Source organism: Diadema setosum, chromosome 13 (genome assembly GCF_964275005.1).
Source record: "Diadema setosum chromosome 13, eeDiaSeto1, whole genome shotgun sequence".
NCBI classification, from domain to species: domain Eukaryota; kingdom Metazoa; phylum Echinodermata; class Echinoidea; order Diadematoida; family Diadematidae; genus Diadema; species Diadema setosum.
In genome coordinates, this window is record NC_092697.1 from 10192619 (window position 1) to 10218156 (window position 25538).

General features: G+C 37.3%; 1 protein-coding gene across 1 annotated transcript in view; it reads right to left on the reverse strand.

The window, feature by feature from the left end:
- Positions 1-25538, reverse strand: part of LOC140237166 (uncharacterized) — an 80838-nt gene that overhangs the window by 15116 nt on the left and 40184 nt on the right. Inside the window, exons 11-19 of the mRNA XM_072317108.1 lie at positions 24163-24421; positions 20841-20923; positions 19693-19780; positions 18628-18704; positions 17298-17334; positions 16467-16564; positions 12357-12482; positions 3154-3326; positions 215-350 (exon numbers count right to left, since the gene is read on the reverse strand). Of these exons, the coding sequence (XP_072173209.1) occupies positions 215-350; positions 3154-3326; positions 12357-12482; positions 16467-16564; positions 17298-17334; positions 18628-18704; positions 19693-19780; positions 20841-20923; positions 24163-24421 (1077 nt within the window). The remainder of the gene's footprint in view (positions 1-214; positions 351-3153; positions 3327-12356; positions 12483-16466; positions 16565-17297; positions 17335-18627; positions 18705-19692; positions 19781-20840; positions 20924-24162; positions 24422-25538) is intronic.

The following is a 25538-nucleotide window of genomic DNA, read 5'->3' on the forward strand; positions in this document are numbered from 1 at the left end:
ATAACAAATAACATTACAATGAAGAAAACCAAGAGGGTCCAACATTATGGTCCAACAGAAATGACAATGACTGACATTCGCCATAACCACGTTATTGGCTTAAACAATTTCCTTTGAGCTCTGAAATTTCATATACTCTGTAAAGGCAAATTATTGATGAAAACTTCGAGAAATTGTATATTCAAAATATGTGGAGAGTGCCTAGAATACTCACAACAGTTTGAACCATCTTTGGTCGATCCTCCCTCATCTGCTTGATGAAATCAAAGATGCTGACTCTCCCTTCCTCTTGGAGCTGGTCCAGCATGCAGTAAAGGGTGATGAATGTCCCTGTCCTACCAACTCCAGCACTACACAATGGCCATTGCAAGCAATTAAAAAAAAACACAAATGTAATGCTTATTATACCATCTTCAAAGATAGGAAGCTCCCGTTACATGGATTTAATAAAGTAATTGAGCTCTCTTTGTTCACAAACAAGCTGAGGATATGCAATGAGAAAGATGAGTGGTCACAAGACTATCAAACTTTTTAAAGGTACCACAGGGATCGCAATTTTTTTGAAATATCGCACGTCATGTAGCCAGATCCAGTTACCAGTATTACCTGTCCTTTTTACTCATATTTGCAATGATTTTCATTCATTTCATGGAAATGACTGGCTGCACAACAGATAAAAACATTGAACGTAAGCCTACGCCAACTGTTACGTTAGTGGCTTTATCTATGAAAATCATTCATTCTTTAAACATTTTCTGGCATATGAACAGACATTTATTGCACACCCACACTGCTTTGTTTTAGTCGGGCCTGCTGATTGGTCACATTCAGACTTGTCCACGTGCTGGAGCAAGGAGAAAGTGTTGGAGCTGTATAATGTGGCGCTTGATCATGGATGTCGGTTAGAAATTTGCTACGTGACATTTAAGGGAAGACAGGACGGCACCTTAAACATGCTATTGGTTTTCCCATCCATTTTCGCACTTTTGTCATTCAATTTCAAAGATTTATTATTCAATTTCGTCCCGAGAAGCACGTGGAAGGCAAATCCTAACTTCAATTTCGTCAATTGTCATTGTAATTCGTTTTTCGTCAAACATTTTCGAAGACATAGCATTAAAAATCGTCAGTTGTCATTCAAATTCATCTCTCCCGCTGACGGACCGCAGAATGTGAAGATCAAATTCGTCTTTGTACACACAATTTCATGAATTTTTCATTCAAGTTAGTCAGATGCTGTCGATTCTTTATTTTGAGGGTGAACCAACAGTTTACTTCAAGCCGACATATTTTTACTTTCTCTCGTAAATTGTATCGTTACAGATTATTCCCTAACCATTTGCTTAGACAATACACACGAAAAACATGGCTGCCAACCAAAATCGCCAGAGAAGCAGCAAACATAATTAAGTTATCCATTCTTTGACATTAAACAGGCTACAATTCTACACTTAAAATTTTGTCTTTAATCATGTTTGCCTAGAAATCGTTTGTCAGGTTTTGTGGGGTTTTTTTTTGTATGCGAGACGGTACGTCTGTTTGTATCAGTGTATACTCGGATTGCTTGTGTATGTGTCTGTATGTGTGGTTCTGTATGTGTGTGGTGGGGGGGGGGGACACTTGTGTGTATATTAACTCCTGAATGTAAAATGTGAACGGTTACATAAAAAACACATGAATGACTGGGAAATCACACCGGATAGAGATATGAGACGAATATGAAGGAAATTTAACGAAAATGATTGTCGAAAGACGAAATCGATCCTGCTGTTTTGAGTGTTGCGAGTGACACTGACGAATTTGAACTGTTAATACCGAAAATGTATGCCAAATGACTAAATTGAAAATGAACGACGAATTTGAAAGTAAGATTGGCCTATTCCGGACATCCCGCGACGAAATTGAAGTAAAAAATTGTGAAATTGAATGAAAAAGGTTTGAAAATGAATGGGAAAACCTATATTAAATCATGTGATTCAAGTGAAAGGGACTAGTTTTCCTCTCATCTTATCCGATATTGTTGACTCTGAAACTTGATTCGTGTATTTGAAGCCGCATGAAATCTTTTGTACTTTGTTGGCTTGAATGAATTCGTGCATGGGGGAAATTAGCCTTTTTTTGGAATGTATTCTCTCGTCTCATGTTTCAAGTTTCAAGTTTCAAGTTTCAAGTTTATTTCATATTTCCATTTCTCAGTGATGGGATTACAAAATGATTGACAATAAAACAAAAAGTACAAAACATATACAACCATATCTTATGTTTGAAGAAAAAAAAAAAGACAAACAAACATTACACACAAATATAAATGATCATTTTCATCTGAGGATATCACAAATAAATGTCAGAAATATGATGGGGCCTACATGTGACTCTAGCACTCTAAATTATCATAATTCATTAGCTCTTTTCATAATGAGCATCCACACCCTGACTTTTTTATTTCATAGTATGGATCATTTAGATTTCATTTCAGTCAAATTGTACAATACGAGAACGTGACAGGGCTTAATCCCGTTGGCGTGTAGGGACCGCTTGACATCTTTTAACATTCTTTGGAACTGAAATAACCACCACGTCGTCTTACTTTTTCGACTGAAATGTTTTATGATATTTCATCCTTGTAAGTATGCCCCACATTGCTGAATTTCGATTCTAAAAATGGATAAACCTCTCTCGTGTTCCCATCCCACGGCCTTCCTCTCCATGCTGTGTCGCTACATGTATTAAAGATTTTAAAATGATATCATTAAAGAAAGATACATCATGAAACAATATCAGAATTATGCTTGTTTATTTGTTTTTACAATTGAAATAGAACACGAATGTACCGTCTAACTTTTGGGGCAAAACAATATTTCAAACATTTCACCGAATGTGCATACCAGATCATTGCACAAAAATTCTAAAAATACAACATTAAAGCTATATGTGCATGGGAGTGGGAATACATCCCCTCTCCCAAGCTCTCCCATGCTCTGTGCGCTAAACGCACTTCCTCGTACTTTTCTCCCATACATTGTTCTCCCCCCCCCCCCCGCCCCCACGGAAAATCTGGTCTTGAAACCTGCAATCGGAGATATTTGCAAGATGCAATGAATGCAATTTTTCTTGTTATCGTCAGAAGCCGTTTTGGACGATTGTCTCACTAACCTGCAGTGCACAAGGATCGGTGCTGATCCTCCTTGGCCTTCCTTGTATTTCTGGTGAACTTTCTTGACAGCACGGATGAAACTTAGGAGAGTGGTGGGGTGCTCGGGGGATTTCAGATTTTCCCAAGCCAGAAAGTGAAACTGGTGAACCTGAAAGGCTTCATTCCGGTCTACCTATGGGTGGCATGACAATCAAAAGTTTGGTTATTTCAAGAGAAGCAGATCACAGCTGGTAAAAAATTTCAAGTAGCATGTGCATAATCAAAGTTCACGGTGTATTATAATCAGAATTACCATAATTACGCGCATAATTCAAAGCATATCCTACGCTCTCCTGTGTAAAGATTACAACAATTTAGGCGTTTTCACATCAGCCCGATTTTTCGAAATAGCGCGCTATTTTCTGACTTGGAAATTAACCCAATCACGAAATAGCGCGCTATTTGATCATGTGAACACAAATTAGCGCGCTAATTGTATCGCTCTGATCGAGAAAATTTCTCGAGTCCAAATTGGGAAATTTCTGAAACAGCGGGATAGTAGCGCGCTATTTGATGATGTGAAAACGACTCGAGAAATTAGCGCGATGCATCCGATCATGCCTAGCGTGTGTGAACCGATCGATCGAGGCAAACTGCACACAAATCATGAGGAATATTTGAGAGGGCACACACATTACTGATGCTGTTTGCACATACTCAGCTGTCGAATTAGCTCGAAAAAGTGCGGGCTAATTCTCTAAGGGCTGATGTGAATAAGAAATGACATAGCGCTATAATTCTCAATCGCGAAAAATATCTCGAGCTTGGATTTTTATCGGGCTGATGTGAAAACGCCTAATGTGTTTCTTGTCAATGTCTTGCTGAATATATGAAATAATATTGAGCCTAATTTTAATCTTGTATTTCTCTTGATGCAAGAGAAAGAATAAATATTTAATAGTAAATACAACATACTAGTTGGGTTACTATTGCTAAATAGGGTTTCCTTGATTTTACAATGGCGATCATTCGATCGATCCTTAATACGTTTACGTCTGTAGCACCCTGCCCTTTCATGAGAAGTAGCCTATGTCAGACGTCAACACTCCGAGTCTTTACAGAAGGAAATGCATGCTTTTAAACAATCATTGTTATCAGCATGCAGGTCTGTTGATTTACACATGTTAGCCAAGAAAGCAGTTACCCTCTTGCTTATACATGTATCACAAGTTTCAAGTTTCTCTTATAGGTAATTTTTTTTTCTGGCGTCATATTGTTCTACCATTCATTTTTTTTTTCTTTTTTTTTTTGGGGGGGGGATTAGATATGAAGCTATTTATACAAGTACCACTGGCTGAACGATGACAAAATCCAATGTCATCTTAATAGTCCATGGGCCAAAATAGGTTATTGGTACCACCTGAGGTGGCAAAACATTTTTGGTGTCATTTTGTTTGTCGGGCATAGATATGCTTATCAAGCTATGATAGCATTTTCAAATGACTAGCTTAGTCATAATAAATGAATTTTTAACCAATTTGGTCTCGTTTTTATATCCCTAACCGCTATACAAAGAAGAGCGCTGTCATCTGTATGTCCACATGTGTTCTGTTGTAAACGCGGTGCACTTAGTCTTTATTCAAGGCAGCGAAGGGAATATCCAAAGGGTTATGATGTCCACAGCTGTCATGCTGTGCGCTTAGTCTTTATCTAGAACAATGTACCGTTATCATAATATCTAAAGTTCCTAATAAAAGGGATTAGCTATGCTGTTTTTATACTACCCTCTCAACAAATACATCAGTTTTAAACAAAAACCACTCTGTTCATTTACAATAGTATTTGTTATAATGTATTGTAGTGTACCGGTACATTGTTTTTGCATTATCTTTCATTGTTGGATAAAAATAAAGCAACATTAGCGTGGTATTAGCGCTTTCACCGTAGCGTTTTCACCGAAAAATGATAAATAATGATTTAATTACGGTAAAATTCACGAGGATTTGCTTTGTTGTTGTTGTTTTGTTTTGTTTTGTTTTTATAGATAAAGGGATATACACTGTATCATAAGCTTTGGATATTCCTTCGCCGTCTTGAATAAAGACTAAGCGCTGTGGACATCATAACCTTTGAATATTCCCCTCGCTGCCTTGAATAAAGACTAAGCGCACGCCGTTTACAACAGAACACCTGTGAACATACAGAAAACAGTGCTCTTCTTTGTATAGCGGTTAGTCTCGATTCAGAAGTATAGGGATATAACAACGAGACCAAATTGGTTAAAAATTCATTTATTATGACTAAGCTACTCATTTGGAAATGCTATCATAGCTTGATAAGCATATCTATGCCCGACAAACAAAATGACACTAAAAAGGTTTTGCCACCTCAGGTGGTACCAATATCTGGCCTGGCCCATGGACTTTAAGTTTCACCCGCTTCATGTAAGGTGTCTAGTACCCCTTTCAGTAACTCATGCATTTCTGGCCAGCTCCTGGCCTGAGCTAATTTGGCCCGTGCCAAGCAGTAAAAACTGCGTTCAGTAACTACAGCAGAGCCGCGCTACTTTTACGATGACCCATGCACGAACTCGGCCACGTAAGGGATAACTGCCATGGTAACTGAAAACGTCATGGACAGAGCGGAAGTGCATTTTTGCGCGATATTTCCTAAATTATACAAGTAATAAGAAGTATAATTAGAATTCTATTAGTAATAATGAAGTATAAGTCGAAAAGGTTAGCATTTCCCAGGTGTTTAAGGCAGTGAAGTCACATAATGAAATTCAAAGTAGGTAAAAATTCCAGGCAGTCCCAGTTGGCTATAAATACCCGTGTCAGTGAGCAGTAAGCATCTTTTCAAAGAGAATACGGCTTTAAATAGACAGACCAGCAACACCATGCAGTATTGGGTGCAATGAAGACAATTAGCTCACTTGTCCTTCTCATCATACAGACAAGCAATAAATAAAGCACAATCATTGCTGTTCCAAAGGCACGGAGCATTCTTATACGTATGGACATCTCAAGTCAAGCAATTAAGCAGAACATCAGCATACAGTATAAGGGCCCACCAGTTTTGACTTCTGTACAGTGTTGTAAAGGGAGGGTTCAGAACTGAAGAGTATCGATCAAATGAGATGCTGGGTGGGAACCTCTTCGACTTATACTTCATTATTACTAATAGAATTCTAATTATACTTCTTATTACTTGTAAAATTTAGGAATTCTATTACGTAATACCCGTATAAGTCTTCAGAGGTTAGCATGTTCAAAGTTCCGTACAGAAGTCAGTCTAGTGGCATGAGTAAGGGCAAGAGGACAAGAAGGATGATGGACAGTTTTCACAACAAGGTTGAAACTTTGGTCATGACTCCTCATGCATAGAGAATGTCTATCGATGGTGACACACATTGTCGCAAACAAGAGAAGAACTCGAGCAAAGTTTGTTTGAGAACCTACTAGTATAAGGTGCAAGGCATAGGTTTTGAGTACGATATCATTTTGATACCTTGCGTGCTTTAACTGGAGCAGGATTAAGCATGATAGCGCACAGACAAATTAATCAAATACAATGGACCTCTTGTACCGATTTTCCAATCAAGACATAATCCTAATCATGTTCCTTAATATTCATGTACATTTGAAGGAAGAATTAGACATTAACCAGTTCATACTCGGCATAGTAATATTGCAGCAATAATTAGAGGCAAGTCCATTGCATTTTGGGTTGATATTAGAGTTTAAATTCATCAGTTTGGTGGACCGAATCTCCTAAACGAGTGGCCGAATAATGTGTCGCCATTTTCCAATGCACAACGTAACGTAATTTATGGTCTTGTCTCTTATCTGACTCGTATTATGACATTGTTCTTAACTGAGATACTAATATACAGGTATACACATACTATCACAATTTACATGTATCTTTCTAACTCAGCAGAACTGAGAATTGTTGAACTAATGTGGAATCAATTGTTAGAAGGTAGAAGGTTCAAAATGTACCAGCGTTCGTCCAGTCAGTTGTGGACAAGATTTCATTATGACCTTTATACTTCATGCGCGAAAGTTTAGAAGCTGCGGCACTTCTGTAGCTATGAGCTGAGAATGTGATACAACTTTCATATTAGCATCCGTGGATGTCTTACCAGACCAGAGTCTGGGATGAACGCGAGATGACTGTGCTCCCAAATCCTTATGTATATGAACACGAGGTACGTCCTGTGGTACCCTTTCATACTGATCTCGAAGACAGAACAAACTCGGTACATGTTCCCAGAGCAACAATACATTCATACCTAATATTATTGTATGCAGCAGTCAGTACAGTGTACAGGGATGTATACGTACAGCTATTGACAGTATATTAGTTATATTTTAAGTGTTTATACAAGCAGCTGCGAGGGACTGGCTTTCGCTCCGCTCCAAGATGCTTGTCGTCACCGATTTGTTGGGATGTTTCGGAGAAATTATGGGTTTGCTTTCTGAACTTGCTCGTTGGAGATGTTCTGTGCATTTAATATACTCATGAAGAGTTGATCGGAACACAGAGTTTAGGGTTGAAGGTAAAAGAAGGCACTTTAATTACCTGGTTAGAGATGTACCTTCCATATCTCTAATGTGCAAACGTGGCATCATCTTCCGGTAATGTCATAAGAACTAGATGCCTCAGCATTTGTGTACGTTTTGCCGAAACGAGCTAGAAAAAATGTTTTTGGCTCAAGACACTGAAGGAATCTATAGTTCATAGGTATCTTGAGACGATAAAAAGTAATTCAAAACAATTGAAACATCCCAAGTGTTCTTGTATTTAGGCTTGCGAGGGTCGGAGTTAGATACGCCCTTCATAAGTCTGACTATAGGGGCTGTTTGCCTATGTCATAGCTCTCAGTTTCAGGTAGTATGGAAGACCGAGCAGGTCTATGAGTAAAAAAAAAAAAATCGTGGAGTGGGCTTTGTTGAAAAGCTATGCTATAGGCTTAGATGTTGACAACGTGTTCTGTAGACGGGTTAAAAAGGATCACAAGATTGTTCAGAATACAGACATTGCTACTGTCTTCAAGCACCCTCATTTGTTTTGTGTATTGGTATTGTCTCGCCATGATGATGAAAGGAGCTTTGCAATGTGCTGCGATGTGTCTGCCACTTGTCATCGCTAGCAGAGAGCACCAATGCAGGCGGCTAGTGTGAGCTGGAGGCTCGTCGGTGGGTGAGGGTGTGGGGCAAGAATTTTCTCTTGGAGTAATAGAGGTGGGGCTATTCGCATTTTTAGCGATAATGAGACCCATGGCTGCCGCCACCATTGGGGCAGTGAGGATTGCTCAGGTCACCTTGTTCAGTTGAAGCTTGTGGAGGACTGATAACGTTCTAGGGTAAGGAAAAAGGCATCAAAATTCAGGGCAATAAAACTTGGCTTCCATTTGACGTGAGGAGTGTTGCTAATCCATATGTAGAGTTTGTGGATTGTGTGGTGAAAAACATGTAAAATAGTAATTAGTTGTTCATGTCTCTGCGAGACAAGCAGAAAACTTCAGAATTATCTACATCTGTTGAATGTGAAGCTGATATCCAATTGCTAGACACCAATTCCAATGTTGGCCGTGAATTCGTTCGGGTCAGGTATGCTACTAGCTGTAGAAATGTCTGACCGAATTATGAAATAAGCACATTTTTTGTACACGAGCCACACAGGGCTTCAAGACCGTTCTGAATTGCAAGAGGTTCACACACATTGCTATGCGGGGAATTCTGTTTGGCACTCCAGACTCTCTGAGCAAAGGAATTGTCATTGTTCAGAATTAACTACTCTCCATACTGAGATGCAAGCATCGCTTGAAATTATCATGCTAATGAAGGTGGAAAATAATTCTTTGTCTTGCGAGACAGCCACCACCAAAGAATGTTTTGTATCGCATGACTAGATAACGACACCAAACTTCGTGTCGATGTCATCTTCTGCTTTACGCAGAGCATTAGTTGATTTATTTTTTCTAGTCCGAAGTGACGAGAATGTAAATTTCTTTGTGGAAGGCATTAAAATCTCGAAATTTGGTTTCGTTGCCATACAAGATTGAATTTCCAAGGGCAGTAACCTTGTCAATCTTGTTCTGAGGAAAACTGAAAATCATTTGCTGGGAATTAATATGAGAACCAAGGAAGGTCTCGACGTGCTTTGGGTTGAAACTGGATTTGTCGAATTCCTTACTGAAACTCTTTAAGGGTGACAAGTTGATCATTGGGTTTGTCAAGACACTCTTCTCTGGTGTGAGAAAGAATATGGATATCATCGAAATAGGTGATTGTTCTAATGCCACTACTCACCGAGGCAAAGACAGGTTTCATAACTTTAAGGAAATTCTGTGGGGTCGAATTAAGGCCAGATGGAAGGCACTGAAGGAATGCAGTGAAAATACTACTTAGTATTTCCATTCGAAAGACTATGCTTGATGAAATGCAGAAATAAAAACTGAACTGAACTGAACTGAACAAGGTGAACGGATACGGATAAATATGCACCCTTTGGAGAGGCAAAATTGAGGCCGTAATCAATCCAAACTGTTCCACTCTAAAGTGTTCGTATCTTACAAATTTGTTCAAGTTTTTCGAATTTATGATTGGACTTAGACCGCCAGTATTTGGTAGCGCTAGAATAGAGTTGATACTCCATGTGAGGAATCTCTCTAATAGCTTGCTTTGCGAGAATGTTCGGAGACAATTCTTCATGGGCTGCCTTTTCCTCCTCGGTAGAATGTATACTTTGTAGAGGAAAAATTTATTGGTATGGGGTTAAAATGAAATTATTGGCTTCATAGCCAAATATTGTGGCCAATATCCAAGGCTCGGGAATTATTTTGACCAGTCATCTTTGGAAAGCTTGAGATTTCCAGCACTGAACGGTTTTGGACAGTATACTCATCCTTTTTTTTCTTTTTTTTTTTTTTTTTGCTGGCTTGCGTAAAGACATTCATGACACACGATGTATGCTTATGTGACACTTGTCAATTTTTCTCAGATGTCTTTCTGAACAACTTTCTACCAAGTGGAATCGACTTGCTGCGCAAGTGTTGTTGAGAAGGGTTGAGAAGGGGTTTCAAGATACCTCGATGGTGCATGCTCAGATTATACGATAAGCAAAGCCCGGGAGTGTCAGGCCATCGATGGTGACATGAGTTGTTAAAATTCTCGTTGTGTCAATTGCATGGATGATTATCCGTGCATGATCTGTGAATTTCAGAAAGGATTTACCTATGTGGTAGAAGTCCCTTCACTACATTTTGTTATAGAAGTTGGGAGCTCACAAGACCCAAGGCCTCGTGAAGGAGGATCGCCCAAATTTTGCTCTCGATTTTTGATGTGTGAGAACTGCTTGGGCATTCGATGGCAATTGAGCGTTTGCTTCGCGATTTTATAGAGCACTTCCCTTCTGATATGGGCAGTGTGACTGCCTTCATTAGCAAATCAGCCAATTTTTAAATTTGGCCCAAATGAGATCAGAATTTAAGTTAAAATCAAATTTGGTACCAGGCTTTGAAAGAGTTTGGCTGTAAGGACATGGCATCCGGATCAATTCGGTTGTCAAAATGACCATAACCACAAGGGCAGAGTCAAGGCCACCCATACAGGGCAACGCAATCAGTTTTGCCAGGAAGGAGGCTGACATTAGAATATCGTCGTCTGTTGAGCTGCAGATGGGGATGGCTAGCTCGCTGAAGTCTTCGATGGGCGGGGCAGCGCCCCTGTCCCCGCGGACATGGCTCGCATGTCCGGACTAATCGCCGGGAGGAGAAGCTCTCCTGCACAAGCTGGCATGGCTCGCATGCCGTTTGTCATTACCACGGTGTGCCGCCGCCCTATCCATGAAGCTGGAGAGTATCTCGGTCTCTCTAATTGAGCTTCAAGGCGGCCTTCCATGCCCTGATCTCCCCGCGGGGATGGGGGCTGAGAGGTAGCGTCGTCTTCCTGATCACTAGACATTGGAGTTTGAGATGTATAATTAGGGAGGTGTCTCACCTCCCTGGTATAATTCACTGCCGTCACACTTGAAAAAGATGCTTACTGCTCACTGACACGGGTATTTATAGCCAACTGGGACTGCCTGGAATTTTTACCTACTTTGAATTTCATTATGTGACTTCACTGCCTTAAACACATGGGAAATGCTAACCTCTGAAGACTTATACGAGTATTACGTAATAGAATTGATGTGCATGCTGAGTGCTTAGGAGCTGAGCAGCGTAAGCTGTGACCTTCGACCGTGAAAGGAATTTTGGCCCGCGCCTGGCGCTGCTATCGTTCATAAACTCTTCGATCAGCGCCAGGCCCGTGCCAGGCCCGCGCCCGGTGCTAGCTACAGCAGCGCCAAAATAGCCCGCTCCTGGCGCGGGCCACTTTGGCCCGACCCATTCATAAACTCAAAATTTTACGACTTAGCTCGGGCCTGGCGCTAGCCAGGGGAGTTACTGAAAGGGGCATAGGAGTACCAGGGCATGCTTAGGAGTCCACAAGGCTTAGGAGTCCACAAGGCGAACTCATTACCGCAATCCGCTACAACGTGGCGGGAACCGTAAGCCTACTGGATGACGTCATAAATGGAAGGACCAAGCGGAACACAAGTTCTGAATGAAAATCTGACTTTTAATGGTTTTTCTTGCAACCTCATTTTTCAACGATCAGTCTTCCGATCACTGTAAAAGTGGCATGTTTCACTGCAATTCACACGACTCAATTCTGGCTAAAAGAATTAAAATGCCAACTTTTCTGTTTTTGGCACTACACTGTATTCTGTGCACATAATAGCTTCTTCAATTGATGGTAGTAATATCGCCAGTAAAGTCTCCAAATGTGTTGAATTTGCGGTTTTTGTTTTTTGTGGCCACATGTTAAATATGTAGATTCTCAAAAAAAAAATGTTTTCCATCACACTAGTACCTGCCCTGGCAAGCCTGCCGTTATGTTATTCTTGGTTACTCTTGGTGACAGGGCATTTTTGTACGCTGCACCAAAATTATGGAATAATCTCCCTTTGTTTGTAAGACAAGCAGTTACAATTAATGAGTTTAAGACCAGGTTAAAAAGTCATCTCTTGAAGTAGTGTATTTTCTGTTTGAATTTCTTGTATGCATGTCATTTTGTAATGCGCAATAGAGTATATCATTATAGTAGCTGCGCAATATAAATGTCCTTTTATTATCATTATTATTATTATTATTATTATTATAACGCACCTGCTGTACATCCATGACCCTGTGAACGGAATCAGATCTCTCCATAATTGTCCTGAGAGTCACAACAATCTTTCCAAACTGGACACTGCTACTCATCTCTTCTGGCCAGTACACTGTGCAGCGATCCTACAAGTTTGAATTCCCCGCAAAGCAATGCGTTTAAACGAAGTTCAAAGTTCTCAAGTTCAGATGTATTTTTTTTCCATCAAATAAACAGAGAAAATCATTTACAGTGTCTATAAAGCAGAATATATTTGTAATAATTGCAAAAATGTTAATTAACAAAATACATGTGATAATGATTAAAAAATGAAGAAAGCAAAACTGTATTGTTTAACTATGTATACATATGCATGCGTAAGGATGGGAATGGAAATGGAGGGTCCTATTTTAAAGCAAAGCTAGACCGATATGGGACCTTGGGAAAATGTAAGAAAACGAACTACAAACAGATGTAAAACAAAATCAAAAGGAACAAATGTCCAACTGACATAAGATCAAATTAGGAAGGAAAAAAAAAGGGGGGGAGAAACTACAACACGTGTCTCCGTGGCCACAAGCAAACTGGATTCCGTAATGTTGGAGCAAGGAGGTTCGAGAAATGGAGTTCCAACTGCCTGTAAACATTCAAACACCTGTCAGTTTTCTTTTGACGTACAAAAAAATTCCACAGGTGCATTTGTGACTTTGATGATCGGGGTTCGATGCCGCCGTCTTTCCCAGCAAAGAGATGATTCATTTGGAACGCTGACATAATGTCGGCTGTAATTCGTTTGTTTTTGTATCAAAGGAAATTAAATTTCAGCTATAAAGTTAAAGGACAAGTTCACCTTCATGGACATGTGGGTTGAGTGAATGCAGCAATATTAGTAGAACACATCAGTGAGAGCTTGAGCAGAATCGGACAATCCATTCAAAAGTTATGAATTTTTGAAGTTTCTGCTCAGTCACGACTGGATGAAAATACTACTATAGCTTGTGATGTCACATGAGTACAACGATATAAAGAAAGAATAAAGAAAATTCAACGTATTTCCATTTTCTCGCATAACAAAAGAACACTCGACTTAATAAGAATAATATTACCCTTAACATACATCAGTAGCTAGTCGAAGAAATGTGCACTTTATTCAAAAAGTAAAGTTTTGTGAAATTCTTTTTATTTTCCTTATATAGTTGTACGCATGTAACATCATACACTGTAGTAGTCTTCTCTTCCAGCAGTGACTGCGCAGATACTTAAGATATTCGTAACTTTTGAATGGATTGTCCAATTTTCCTCAAACTTTCACTGATGTGTTCTACTAGTATTGCTGCATTCTCTCAATCCTTATGTATATGAAGGTGGACTTGTCCTTTAAGGCATACGATAAAGAAAGTTACTTCTGTCCAGGATTATGTCAAAAAGTATAAACCTAAGCCATACCAGTGCATACGTTGTGAAAATATTTGAATTGCACCTATACCGGAAAGTCGATTTCATCATCTTTCCGATCACTTCCGACAAATGAAACTGATATGATTTAATCTTCCAAGTGTAGTTCTTTATCAATTTTTATACTAAATTAATGTAAAGTCGGATAATTTTAATTCGTACATGTCTTAGTTCATTATTTTTTGAGGAATCATTTGCACATCCCTTTGTCTGTACCTTTACGTACCGCTCATGTTTCAAAAGAAAGGACAGCGATTTTGATTTTGATTTTGATTTAATTATTTTTTTTTTTGCGCAGTTTCTATTCGCATCTCCCCGTGTCTGTACCTGTGTGTACCGCTCATGTTTTATATGAAGGGATGGCGAAAAGTAATTATCGTCATAAAGACATACCTTCCACTGAGAGTGATGAGTCATGATGCAAGCACCTACTTAAATATATAATTTCTTAGTGGCGGCATCAAAGATGGGATCAAAGGAAATAACGCTGTTGTAACTCTTTCTCTTGAACCTCTTTGGTTAGAATAATGATAAAATGCAACCTGGATTGACTATACTGCAAAGAATTGAATACACATACAGAAAATGATACAGAAGAGCGGACATAGAAGAATTAGAGAATAGACACAATAATATACACCAGTATACGGTAAGATAACAGGAGTATCTGAGGAGGAATTGTCTTTGACAGACTATTTTACTTAAGAAAAAAATGATTTATATGTAATTTTTGTAATGTTTAAGGGATGGTATAGTATTGGTGGATATGAGAATTGGGCTTTTAACTTTTTGCGAGGTGCCAAGAAAACAGTTATGATATTGTACAGAGAATACCATTTTAAGACAAATTCAAAGTTTATTTGATGAAAAGCGGGTTTGAAATGACTGAAACATCCAAAAACAAAGTAAAACAAAGCGATCGTACTAAAGTGTGGGTCCCACACTTTATTAGAATCGCTCTTTTTTGGATATCTCAGCCATTTTATAACAAATTTTCATCAAATAACATTGAAATCCGGATAGAATTACATGCTCTTTCATAGTTCATAAGATGTTTCTCTTTATCTTACTAAAAATGTTAGAAACCTGAAATTAGGTCTCAACGAAAACTGCACAAAAGAAATGATGACCTGGTTAAGAGGATGAAACGAACCCAATTTAGTTGTTTATTGTATTATTGTAAGATTTCAACAAAAACAACGTTAACGTATTCTTAAAAGAATTCAAAGTTTAAGCTGTTATCATATTGTTAGGAAGGGAGTTCCAATACCTTAGCCCATCGTAAATGAGGGTGTTCTGAGCCAGCAAAGTTCTCAAAAAGGGCACATGGAATTAATTCGAAGCCTTGTTGGATAATATTGTGAATTGCCTGATTTCTAATTCGAAACATCGTTACAAAATATGGAAATCTGTGTATGTGAAACGTTGATTCTGAAAAAAAAAAGCATATGCCATGCATGTCACATTTAATCTGTGGCCTGTTTCATAAAGATTGATCGCAACAACTTACGTTCAATCGCAATTGAATTGCGTTTCATAAGCAACTTTGCGACTGATCGCAAGTAACGCTCAATCTCCTGAAAGTTACGCTTGGTTTTTTTCTTAAAATCAAGCATGTCTTTGTGAAAAAGGACTTAAGCTCAATATTGAACTTACGCTCGATTCAACGAGTTACGCTCAATAGATTGAGCGTAAGATCAGTCGCAACTCTTTGTGAAACAGGCTCCAGTTCTCACTTCATACCTTTGCTCGAGTTTATTTTTGCACTCTTGGAAACAATGCTTCCTGCTCATCCAATTACGTACATAACACTAAGTGTACGTAGGTAGGTCGCTACCTATACACTATGGTCATACATTCGTATAATACGCGCTGCCCTAAAATGAAGTTGCTGGCGACATCGACACCAAAATCAAAGTGGGAAACCCGTCAACCTGTGCGATATGCTCATGCTCTATTATTCAGTCTGCAGACCGAGTGAAATGGTAATTCCTATCAGACAAGCGTCACAACAAACAGCTCCTTTTTAAAGAGCGAAAAGAAATTCATGGTACAAGTCAGCTCGTGGAAGACCCCAGGGACCCGGCATTAGCTCTAAAAGTGTGGAATTTCACTCGTACGCGTTTCGCTCGAAATTTGAAGAAAATTTTTCCCTCGGTGGTGGGAGTGAGAAGGTATAAATACCGTATAAAAAGACTGAATTTACAGTCTTTTTCGAGCTATTCACATTCAGGTCGGGAAAAAGAGTGAAACTTTAGCTCGCTTACATTTTCAGTGGTGTGTTGTATAATATTGGTATCGTATTGAATTCTATGGTATCATTATGTTCCGTCGTGCATGCACGATACATTTATATTCATTTGGTGCACTACCATCAACACAGACATGTGGCAAAAACATTCAAAATTATGAGTGTTTGTTTTCAGCAAGTTTGTTTCAACACTCAGTATCCAGTGCTGGTATGAATTGATAACAACTTACATGTGATTGAGATTGAATATATTAATGATCATCTAAATCTCTATCAACTTTTTTTTATTCTTTTTTTTTTAGTTTTGAAGTGTAACGATTCTTTTCGGCGTTCCTTTACTGCAAATGACAATATTGTGTAACTTTATTAGCATACATTTGCAACAATGTAATGTAATGTATGTAAATGTAAAATTAGTTATTACCTTTCCAGCCTCGATTGTGTTGTTAATCATTACGACAGTGTTCACTCTATATTGCCAGATCATGCGCCAGAAGTCTAGAATGCTAGCACTATTGGGGGCTGGAGAAAAAAAGGAAGAGACAAGGTCATAAGTCGGAGCATGAGACCTACGCTCAACAAGCTTGCTTCTAAGCAGGTTCCATCATATTTCTCTAGCATTCATTCTCAGATTCAAACTTTAATAGATCGACCACTAAATTCTATATGTTTACAATATTCTATTAAGCCTCCTATAGGTGGATATCATGTATTATCTCATTTTGTAATATTATGCGATCTAGCAGGATATCATGCATTATTTAATTTTGTTATATTACATTTGATGTATTTTTCATCGAGAAATATGAAAATAAATTGAAATTGAAATCGAATAATGTACGTGTATTTCGTCACTACAATGTACATAATTATATACATGTATGCACACATATGTATTTGTATATATATATATATATATTGATATACATATGTATATATATATACATATATATATATATTGATATATATTTTTATATATACTGATATATATATATATGTATGTATATATGTGCATACATCTTCACGATGTTCTAAGTTTGTGTGAAATAACAGGGACATATTTTGACGGTTGAATTTCGTTCTGGTATTTGCATATGTTTGGTTGATTTCACCTGGTTCCTATGTCTATCTATGAAGGTGCCTCACGCTGATCATACTAAAAGCAAGCATGCAAGAAACAAACGCGAGCACACACACACACACACACACACAAACATGTTATCAGAGTCAAGCACACTCACTTGAACCTGCTTACCTTGTGAGGCAATGAACATCTTTTCTCCTTTGTGGTTCTGATATGACAAACATATGAGACACAATTTACAAATATTAAAATATATAATCAAAGTATTAAGATCAACTTTATATCTTTTCTTAAAACATTTTAGTGTTTTTATGGTCCAGCTATCATAAACCCTATCTATATCTTTGACATTTTACACTTATACACGTGTCAAGTCAAGAAAAGCTGAGCTGAATGCTGAAAAGGCATATTTGGGTTGGAAAACAGTATTTTTACCTTTCCTGCAATAGATATGTGCAAACTACTAGTAATACAATTTGGACATTTTTTTTTTGTTTATGAAAACTACAGTATTCCTGGCATAAAAATACTGCAAAAACAAAAGAACAATAAAGTTGACATTTCTGAAAACGTTATGACATAAGGATAATCTTGGTAAACCATTGGACTGAAAACTGGAATGTTGATACCATTGCTCTCGAATAATAATAGTAATAATAATAATAATAATAATAATAATAATAATAATAATAATAATAATTTGAGTTTCCAATGCATTTTACTTCCTGGATAGCAGTTTTGAAACCATTTTCTGGCTCGTTAGGATTTTCCTTACTGAAAAAAAAAATTTCCTTACTGATGAAATATGGCTTCATGCTCAGTAGTTGAATGAAGTTTTCCTTGCTTTAGATTTTTGTTCCTCAATAAGTGTAAGTAGGGCCTAAGTGCATTGATTGCACATTTGGTATATTACCACCAAAGCATCAGGCAGTTACAAAAGTTTTTTTTAGGATGTATACACCAATTTTCTTCCATTTTTATATTACACATTTGCAGGAATCAGGCATTTTAAACACAATGGGTCAGTTCGTGACAACATAGCAACGTAGTCCATAAGAAATCTCCAAAGTTGTGAACAAATATTCAAATTCTTTATGGGGGAGAGGGGGTCCACATCAGTCTATTTGCCCTTTTCCTGACTTTTATGATATCTATGGCCATATGAATAGGGTAATTTAGTGATGATTCACATAAATTATGTGATGTTTTCCATAGTGACTATAATGCGTTAAAGATGGATATTATGTTATTCCTTTTTATATTTCCCAAGGAATCGTTTGTAGTTTTGAACTAAAACGAGATGAGTCTTCTCTTTGCACGAAACTCATGAAACAGGAAGCCAGCTAATACTTTTAAATCCAAAAACCTGATTTACCTACGCAGAAGGTATTACGAGAGCAATCAATTTCAACATCTTAATGTGACGTGTATTGCATTATGATATACTCCCCCCTTTAAAAAAAATTAAAAAGTTGATGTCAAGAAAGTTCTTCTTTCTCACATGTATGAAACTGGCGTTGTAATAATCTGAGTGAGGATCATCCTGCAGGGTTTCTAGGACAACCCGAGAGTGATCATCTGATGCAGTCACAGACAGAGGGGAAAGAAAAGGGATAGAAACATAAATCTCTTCCTAAACCTTCACAAAACGTTTATTGATCTTTGGCTTTCTCAGCAACACTGGCGCCTGTATAACATAACCAGTCAGTGTTACCCATTTACACTCAGTCAAAAAGAAAGTAAACACTTATGCAAGTTCAGATTTTTAGTTCAAGAGTGCAATAGAATCGAACTAAATATGTGTCAAATGTAAGTATACATTTTATTCTCTCACATATGGGTAAGGATATACACGCCACAATGATCACAAATGTATTTATCTTCGAAGGTGGAAAACTAAAAATTGTTTCAAAAGTATAATAATGGCCTGATGATTACATGCCTTTCCTCAAACAAGGGAAACAAAAGATAAATTAAACACAACGGCTTTGTCTTTGAATGAGAAACAGAATGGGTGAATTAAACCGTGCAATTAAATGTTCAATCTGTCTCTCTTTCCCAGAAAGGGGGTGGAGGAGAGATGTATTTGAGTTTCTGCTGAGCCCAAATCTGCAATTGATCTCTGAAACCACAAGGATGAAATAATACATGCAAAATGACTGGATTTCAATAATTGGACTTTTAGGGAGCAATCTTTCATTTTGTTTTTCTCTTTTGCACCGTGTGAAACTTATACTAACACTATGTTCACTGAAGCACATATGTGTCCTTACATTCACCTACTAAGTTGAAAGGCAAATAAATTATCTTAATGTGATATATGATTTATTGATTATGAAAGAGTAGTATTTACAAATAATCAGAATTTTAAGCATTTGACTGTTTGGCAAAGAAAGTTTTTTTTTTCTCTTCGTACTTTTTTTTTTCTATGTGTCTTTGCCTAAATTCATGGCTACTATTTAAAATATTCTCCACCAGAGTGCTACTAAAAAAAAACACCAACAACCTGCATGATTTTCATTAATAACGCTGAATTCCAGTTTAAAAATATATGGCTCTCACTCACAGGTCAAAATGTTCTTGAAGCGATTTTTAGTCTTATTCTCAGGATTTGACGATACAGTCTGCGGAATCGGCTCATCAGCAGGCAGCAGCTAAAATCATGATGTCATTTCCAGTAAGTATACCTTATAAACAGGTCACGTTGATTATAAACTCTGTACAAATTGCAATATATATATATATATATATATATATATATATATATTTGTGACAACAATGAAGCTTGAGAAAGGCTATTTGTAGATTACAAAATGCTACACAGTTTGAGAAAAGACAAGGAGTGTCTCAAGATGAATTAATTTACACGAGTTTAGCTTGACCCTGTTGAAAAAAAAAATGACACCTTTTGGGTATTGGCAATTACAAGTCAATATATATATATATATATATATATATATATACATATACATATATATATCAATGAACATTTAATTGGGTTTTTTTCTGTGGAAATCGATGTGAGTATCCGCAAAGCCTTAAATGAATTCAGCATTTATTAGGTCATCCTTCTATTTACTGAGATTTTTACTGTCTTCAGGTATATGCTGCATAGTTACATTCAATACAATTGTGCATTATTTCCAACCAAAAAAGAAAAAAAAAAGATACAGATACGAAGCATACATTTTTCATAATAAGAAATACAATTTTTTTATTTTGGAAAAAAAAAGCATTGGCCCCTATCTCAAAGAAAAGTTTTGCGATTGAGATCCTCCATACACACTTTATAAGCAAATAAGAAGAACTTTGGTAATGCAATGATTATAATGTAAAGTTGCGCGATACAAAGGCCTACTTTTAAGAACACTAGATAGTTCTTTAAGCGGGCTATTGATATATCTACTTTAAAGGTAACTGTAACTCTTGTGGGAAATTGACTTTGATAGGCCAAATTTTATAATATCGATTCCCTAACATGCTTTACTTTTCACTTTTATGAAAATGAAATGCTTTTCTATAGGCCTGTACATTATTTTGTACAATTGTTTGCATGTGAAACTATCCTAAAGTCCATTTACATCTTCCAGTTAATACATTCATGACCTGGCCTATATAAACACGGTAGGCCTATGGCGTGTTCCTGCATTTGTCAGGTGCAAAAAGAGGAAAGGAAAATACGTTATCGAGAAAATATGTCAAAATCAAACATACCCCAAAATCGTACAAAAAGCCATCTTTCTGCATAGCTTTTTTACACCGCACATACTCCTCTAGGCTTTCTGCAGCGATGGGTCCTGCAAGAAATAGAAATATTTCCACACGCGAGGTTTCGCCCCCAACCTCTTTCAGCAGAGTGCAGTAGTGGCAATGCTCATCGGACATGTGATTTTTGGGGGGTTAATAAGGAGTATTTTATCTAACTCTATGATATTGGGGCATCATGCTGTTCTCGTGGGGAGGGTTTAAATTTAAATTAATTTTAAATTAAATCAATTTAAATTAATTTAATTGTTGTACTACATTAGTTTGTTTTCCTTGTCACAAGCAAAAAATGGATATTGGAAATAGAATTTGATTTGGCTTGATTTGAACTTGATTTAATTGAGGTGGGGCCGTTGGTGATTGGCAATTGACTCCCTTTCACAGGCTGACCGTGTTTTATTGCCCTCCCAACGTTCCGTGGGAGTAAAAGACTGTGTACTATGAGAGGATGTTTTGGAATAACAATGAATCACACTGGTGCAATTCGGTAATGATGATGGTATAATGAACAGAGAGAATATACGACATTCTTAATATGACTGTTTTCATGCATGCTTATAGATTTAGCTCATGAAATTACTAAGCATTCCCAATACAAGTACCCTTACATCAATAGAGGGTGGACGTAAGGTTTCAATCTTAACTCTAGGCAAAGACATCATGGGAATAAAAAGCTATGACTTTCGACTGTGTGTGCTTGAGCGGCAATAGTTCAATTGTTTGGAAAATGCCGCATTGATTGCCCCGGATTGTACGGGGTATTGGTAAAAGGAATTAGCATGTAAACTTGCGCGTTCTCACACATCTTAAGCTGGAAAATAATTAACCTGGAAAATCCATTCTGATACATGGGAAAATCGACAATATTACAGAGAAATTGCCGATTCAAAGGTGCAATCTCACACTTTACATTTTTCAAGGAATTATAACCCTACCCGTCAGATTTCTATTCCGCTGAAAAGGTAGCCACTGACGGAATACTTTGTCTGGAAGGCAAAATATAAAATGTAACATTACAGCAATACACAAGATTTTGCTGATACCACGATCTACATGAGAACACGTATTATTTCAGTCTAACTCCGTCCGCAGCCATTCAGTCTTTATTCATATAATCTGACATGACATCACTCCTCGCGATAAAATAATTTCCATCCTCGGTGCATTAATCACGTGATTACATTGTGACCAATCACTGATCAGTATTTACAGTAGACTCTTGATAAAACTCAAAACTGTCAATTAACATCGGTTTACCTATTTTTTTTAACCCACCTGATCTGTTGGCATGCGGTGGTCGGTTGGTAGTTGATTCATTCCCCACATTATAAACACAACCTCTTTGAAACCTGTCTTTTTTTCTCCCCCTGTTTCAAGTGGAATAGATGAAAAAAAAAAAAGAATTTGTACCGTACATGACCATATAGTTTCATAAGAAGATAAAAAATTTCGGCTTCATTATGTTATGTCAGCACATTTTATGTGCTACAGTTCATGTAATAATATTGCAACATTATTTCCATGATGATGGAAAGTAATCTTGATTTGATCTTTATGCTAAGACTTGTAATCATATCCACGCGTATACAGTATATGCCAGCTGTTCAGGGTTTTGGCCTCGTTGGGGTTAAAACCAAAAACCAAAAGAAGAGTTCTGATGGATATGTGCTGCGTATTAAGCATTACAATGTTGCACCATACTGTTTGACATTAGGGCCTACACGTACATGTTTGAAGTTCAGGATTGGCTATGATTATGCAAAGCTCAAGTGTAGTTTGGTCACACCAAACCAAAAGCAGAAGGAGAGTTTTTAAATGTAAATAGGTACCTTACATAAAACTGTTGCGGTATACTGACTATGCTAGACACAACTGGATGGAAGTATGATAATGCAAAGCTCGAGCATAAAAAACCCCACACACTAGAGTCCTACTCAAAAAGAAAATGAAACATTGAAATATTTTTAGATAAAAAGAAATGCAGTATCCTTTGACATGTCTGACACTGTCAGGATGCGTTTTTGTTATCGTAATGGCATTTTCGAAACCACAAATCTTCGCCCTGCACCATGAAACACTTTATCAAAATTGCATTTCTTTTTAATGCAAAGATTGTATTTACATTGGTTTGGCAGCTCCATCATTATCAGTCAATTATTAACACTCTAGATGTTTGTTGTGACAATTAAAAGCAATAATATTTTTATTGTTAGTTCGGTATGATACGAAGAAATGGGCTCAAGAAATTAAGATGGCAAAACATAATTAAATTGTTTATTCCTTACCGTGCAATGCTGAATACGAGAGAAACGATCATAAGGAGGACAGTTGTGGCAATAAGGGTCCCTGTAATCACAGCCACTTTTGCTCCACGAGAAGTAGGATCTGAGGGAGAAAATTGATGAAAAGACAACAATTTATATCAGTTACCCGGGATCAGCTACAAGCTTTCCAGCACGCATCAACAGAAAATGTGTTACTATTTTACTCTGTTGACCTTTTTTTTAAAATTTCACTAGATTACAAACAAAAATAACGTGAGCTGACTCCACTGGACAACTGTATAACATGGGAGGGTATAGTTCGGACAATAGGACCGTCAAAGAAACTCTTCATGCTAAACGTTCAAGGTGTAATATAACTGTTGTCATTACTCTGCGGACATTTTCATAAAGATTCAAACCCAGCAATTGCCATTATTCATACATGCCAACCAGGCAAAGGACTTTCAAGGGCATAACAGATGGACAATAAAAATTAAATTGTACTAACAAATATTCTTGATGTATTATCTGACGGTAGATAACTCAAGTCGATGGAGCTTTATAAAAAAAAAAAAAAAAAACTATGTTGTAAGTGGTGGCTATCTTTTTCTTCCCCACTCACCAACAGCTTTCCGGGTTGTCCTTGTCGACCATGCAACCATCGTTCTTTATCAACTGGTACATGCCCAAGCTTGTCTTTGTCAATCAGCACCGACATGCCGAATCAAACCATCAATGAACAAAATGTGTATTCAATCAATCGCTACATTTTCGTTTACTTCGTTGGAATTTATGAGGAACCATAGCATGCATTATGATTGCCTGAGTGAGTATCCTAACATTGTAATACAGCCAATGTGGGTAAATGTGACCAAGATTTTTTTTTTCCTGAAATCTAGCTTTCATCATATTCCTAATGCGCAATTTACCTTCCAATTCATTTTTTTTTTTAACCATACCCTCAGTGAAGAGATAGATCGAATGCAAAATAAAGATAACACACTCACCCTGTTCTGGGGTGAAGGCAACCACACTTTGATCTCTTGGACTCTCTGAATCCTGGTTCCGTGCCACCACGTTGATGGTGTACTGTGAGGACGGTTTAAGGCTGGTAAGGGTGTGGTTGGGTGGAGACTCAAATGGGACATCTTCATACATCTCGGTCATATCGTCAGACGAAGACCTTTCAGTCAGGTTGCCAGTGACGGCATAGTAGATTCTTATTCCAGTGAATCCACTTCGACAGTTGAATCCATTTGTCGGATTCTACACCGCGGCCAAGTTTTCATGAGAAGTTTTTCATTCTTAATTCCATAATGTTGCTTTTGGATTTGCATATCACATACTAGTATCACATGTACGGCCTGTTCTGAGTTTTGTCTCGATAATATTTTAAGATAACTGTTAATGTTAGAGGTACATTGTATTTGATTGTATGTTTATGACACATAAGACAATACGGCAGCATTACAACTACTTCTCAAACTATTTCGTCATTTACATCTCCCTCTTTTTGTTAGAGTACTCTCTGTACTCTGATGCCACTATAGCCCTATTGCTTCCAATAATGAAAATTTTTGAGAGGATTAATGTCATTTAATGCAGTACTTGTCAAAGTATTATAACAAGCGTTATATGTTTTCAAATGTGAATAGGAGAAAAAAAAAAACACTCGCTCTTCCAATTACCTAATTTATCATTTTTTAGGCAACCATAATTATACATGGCAGCTTTCTGGGATTTTACTATTACCTATGACTTTATTAGGATAACATGGTCACATGGAAATGAATCACAGTCTTAATGTCTGTATTTGCAAAGCCACAAATAAGACGCAGGACTAGAGTTATGTGGGTACTCAAAATAGATGAAGTGTACGAACCTCAGTAATATTTAGCTTTTTACATTTTCTGAAAAGAACAAATCGCCTACTTTTTTATTTTAGAATTTGGGATCATAAAACGGATAGTGTCTTTCTTTTGCAATTAAAAAAAAAAACTCTTAATAGTCTGGTATAAGTTCTCTTGGATTTAAGGACTCGGAGCGCATTAAACTCTTTATAATACACAATCTTCAATTTCCATTCTGATAATTTTTAAAAGGATGAGACAATAAAACTTAAAGTTAGCACTATAAGTCATGAATAGGACGTACTTATTTAGAAAATGTGCACAGTCAATTCTAGCTTGATAGTCAGAAAGTCTGATATGCCTGTCCATTGTCCTATTCATGGTACAGAAATTAAGGATTTGAATAGGCCTGGAATTTAGAAAGCCTCTTCTCTTTGGAGACACTTTACCAGAGAGTGTACTTTCTTTCCATAGTCAAGTTGGCTTAGAAAAGTTCATTGTCATTGAGTTTATCATTTTATTTTACAGGTTGC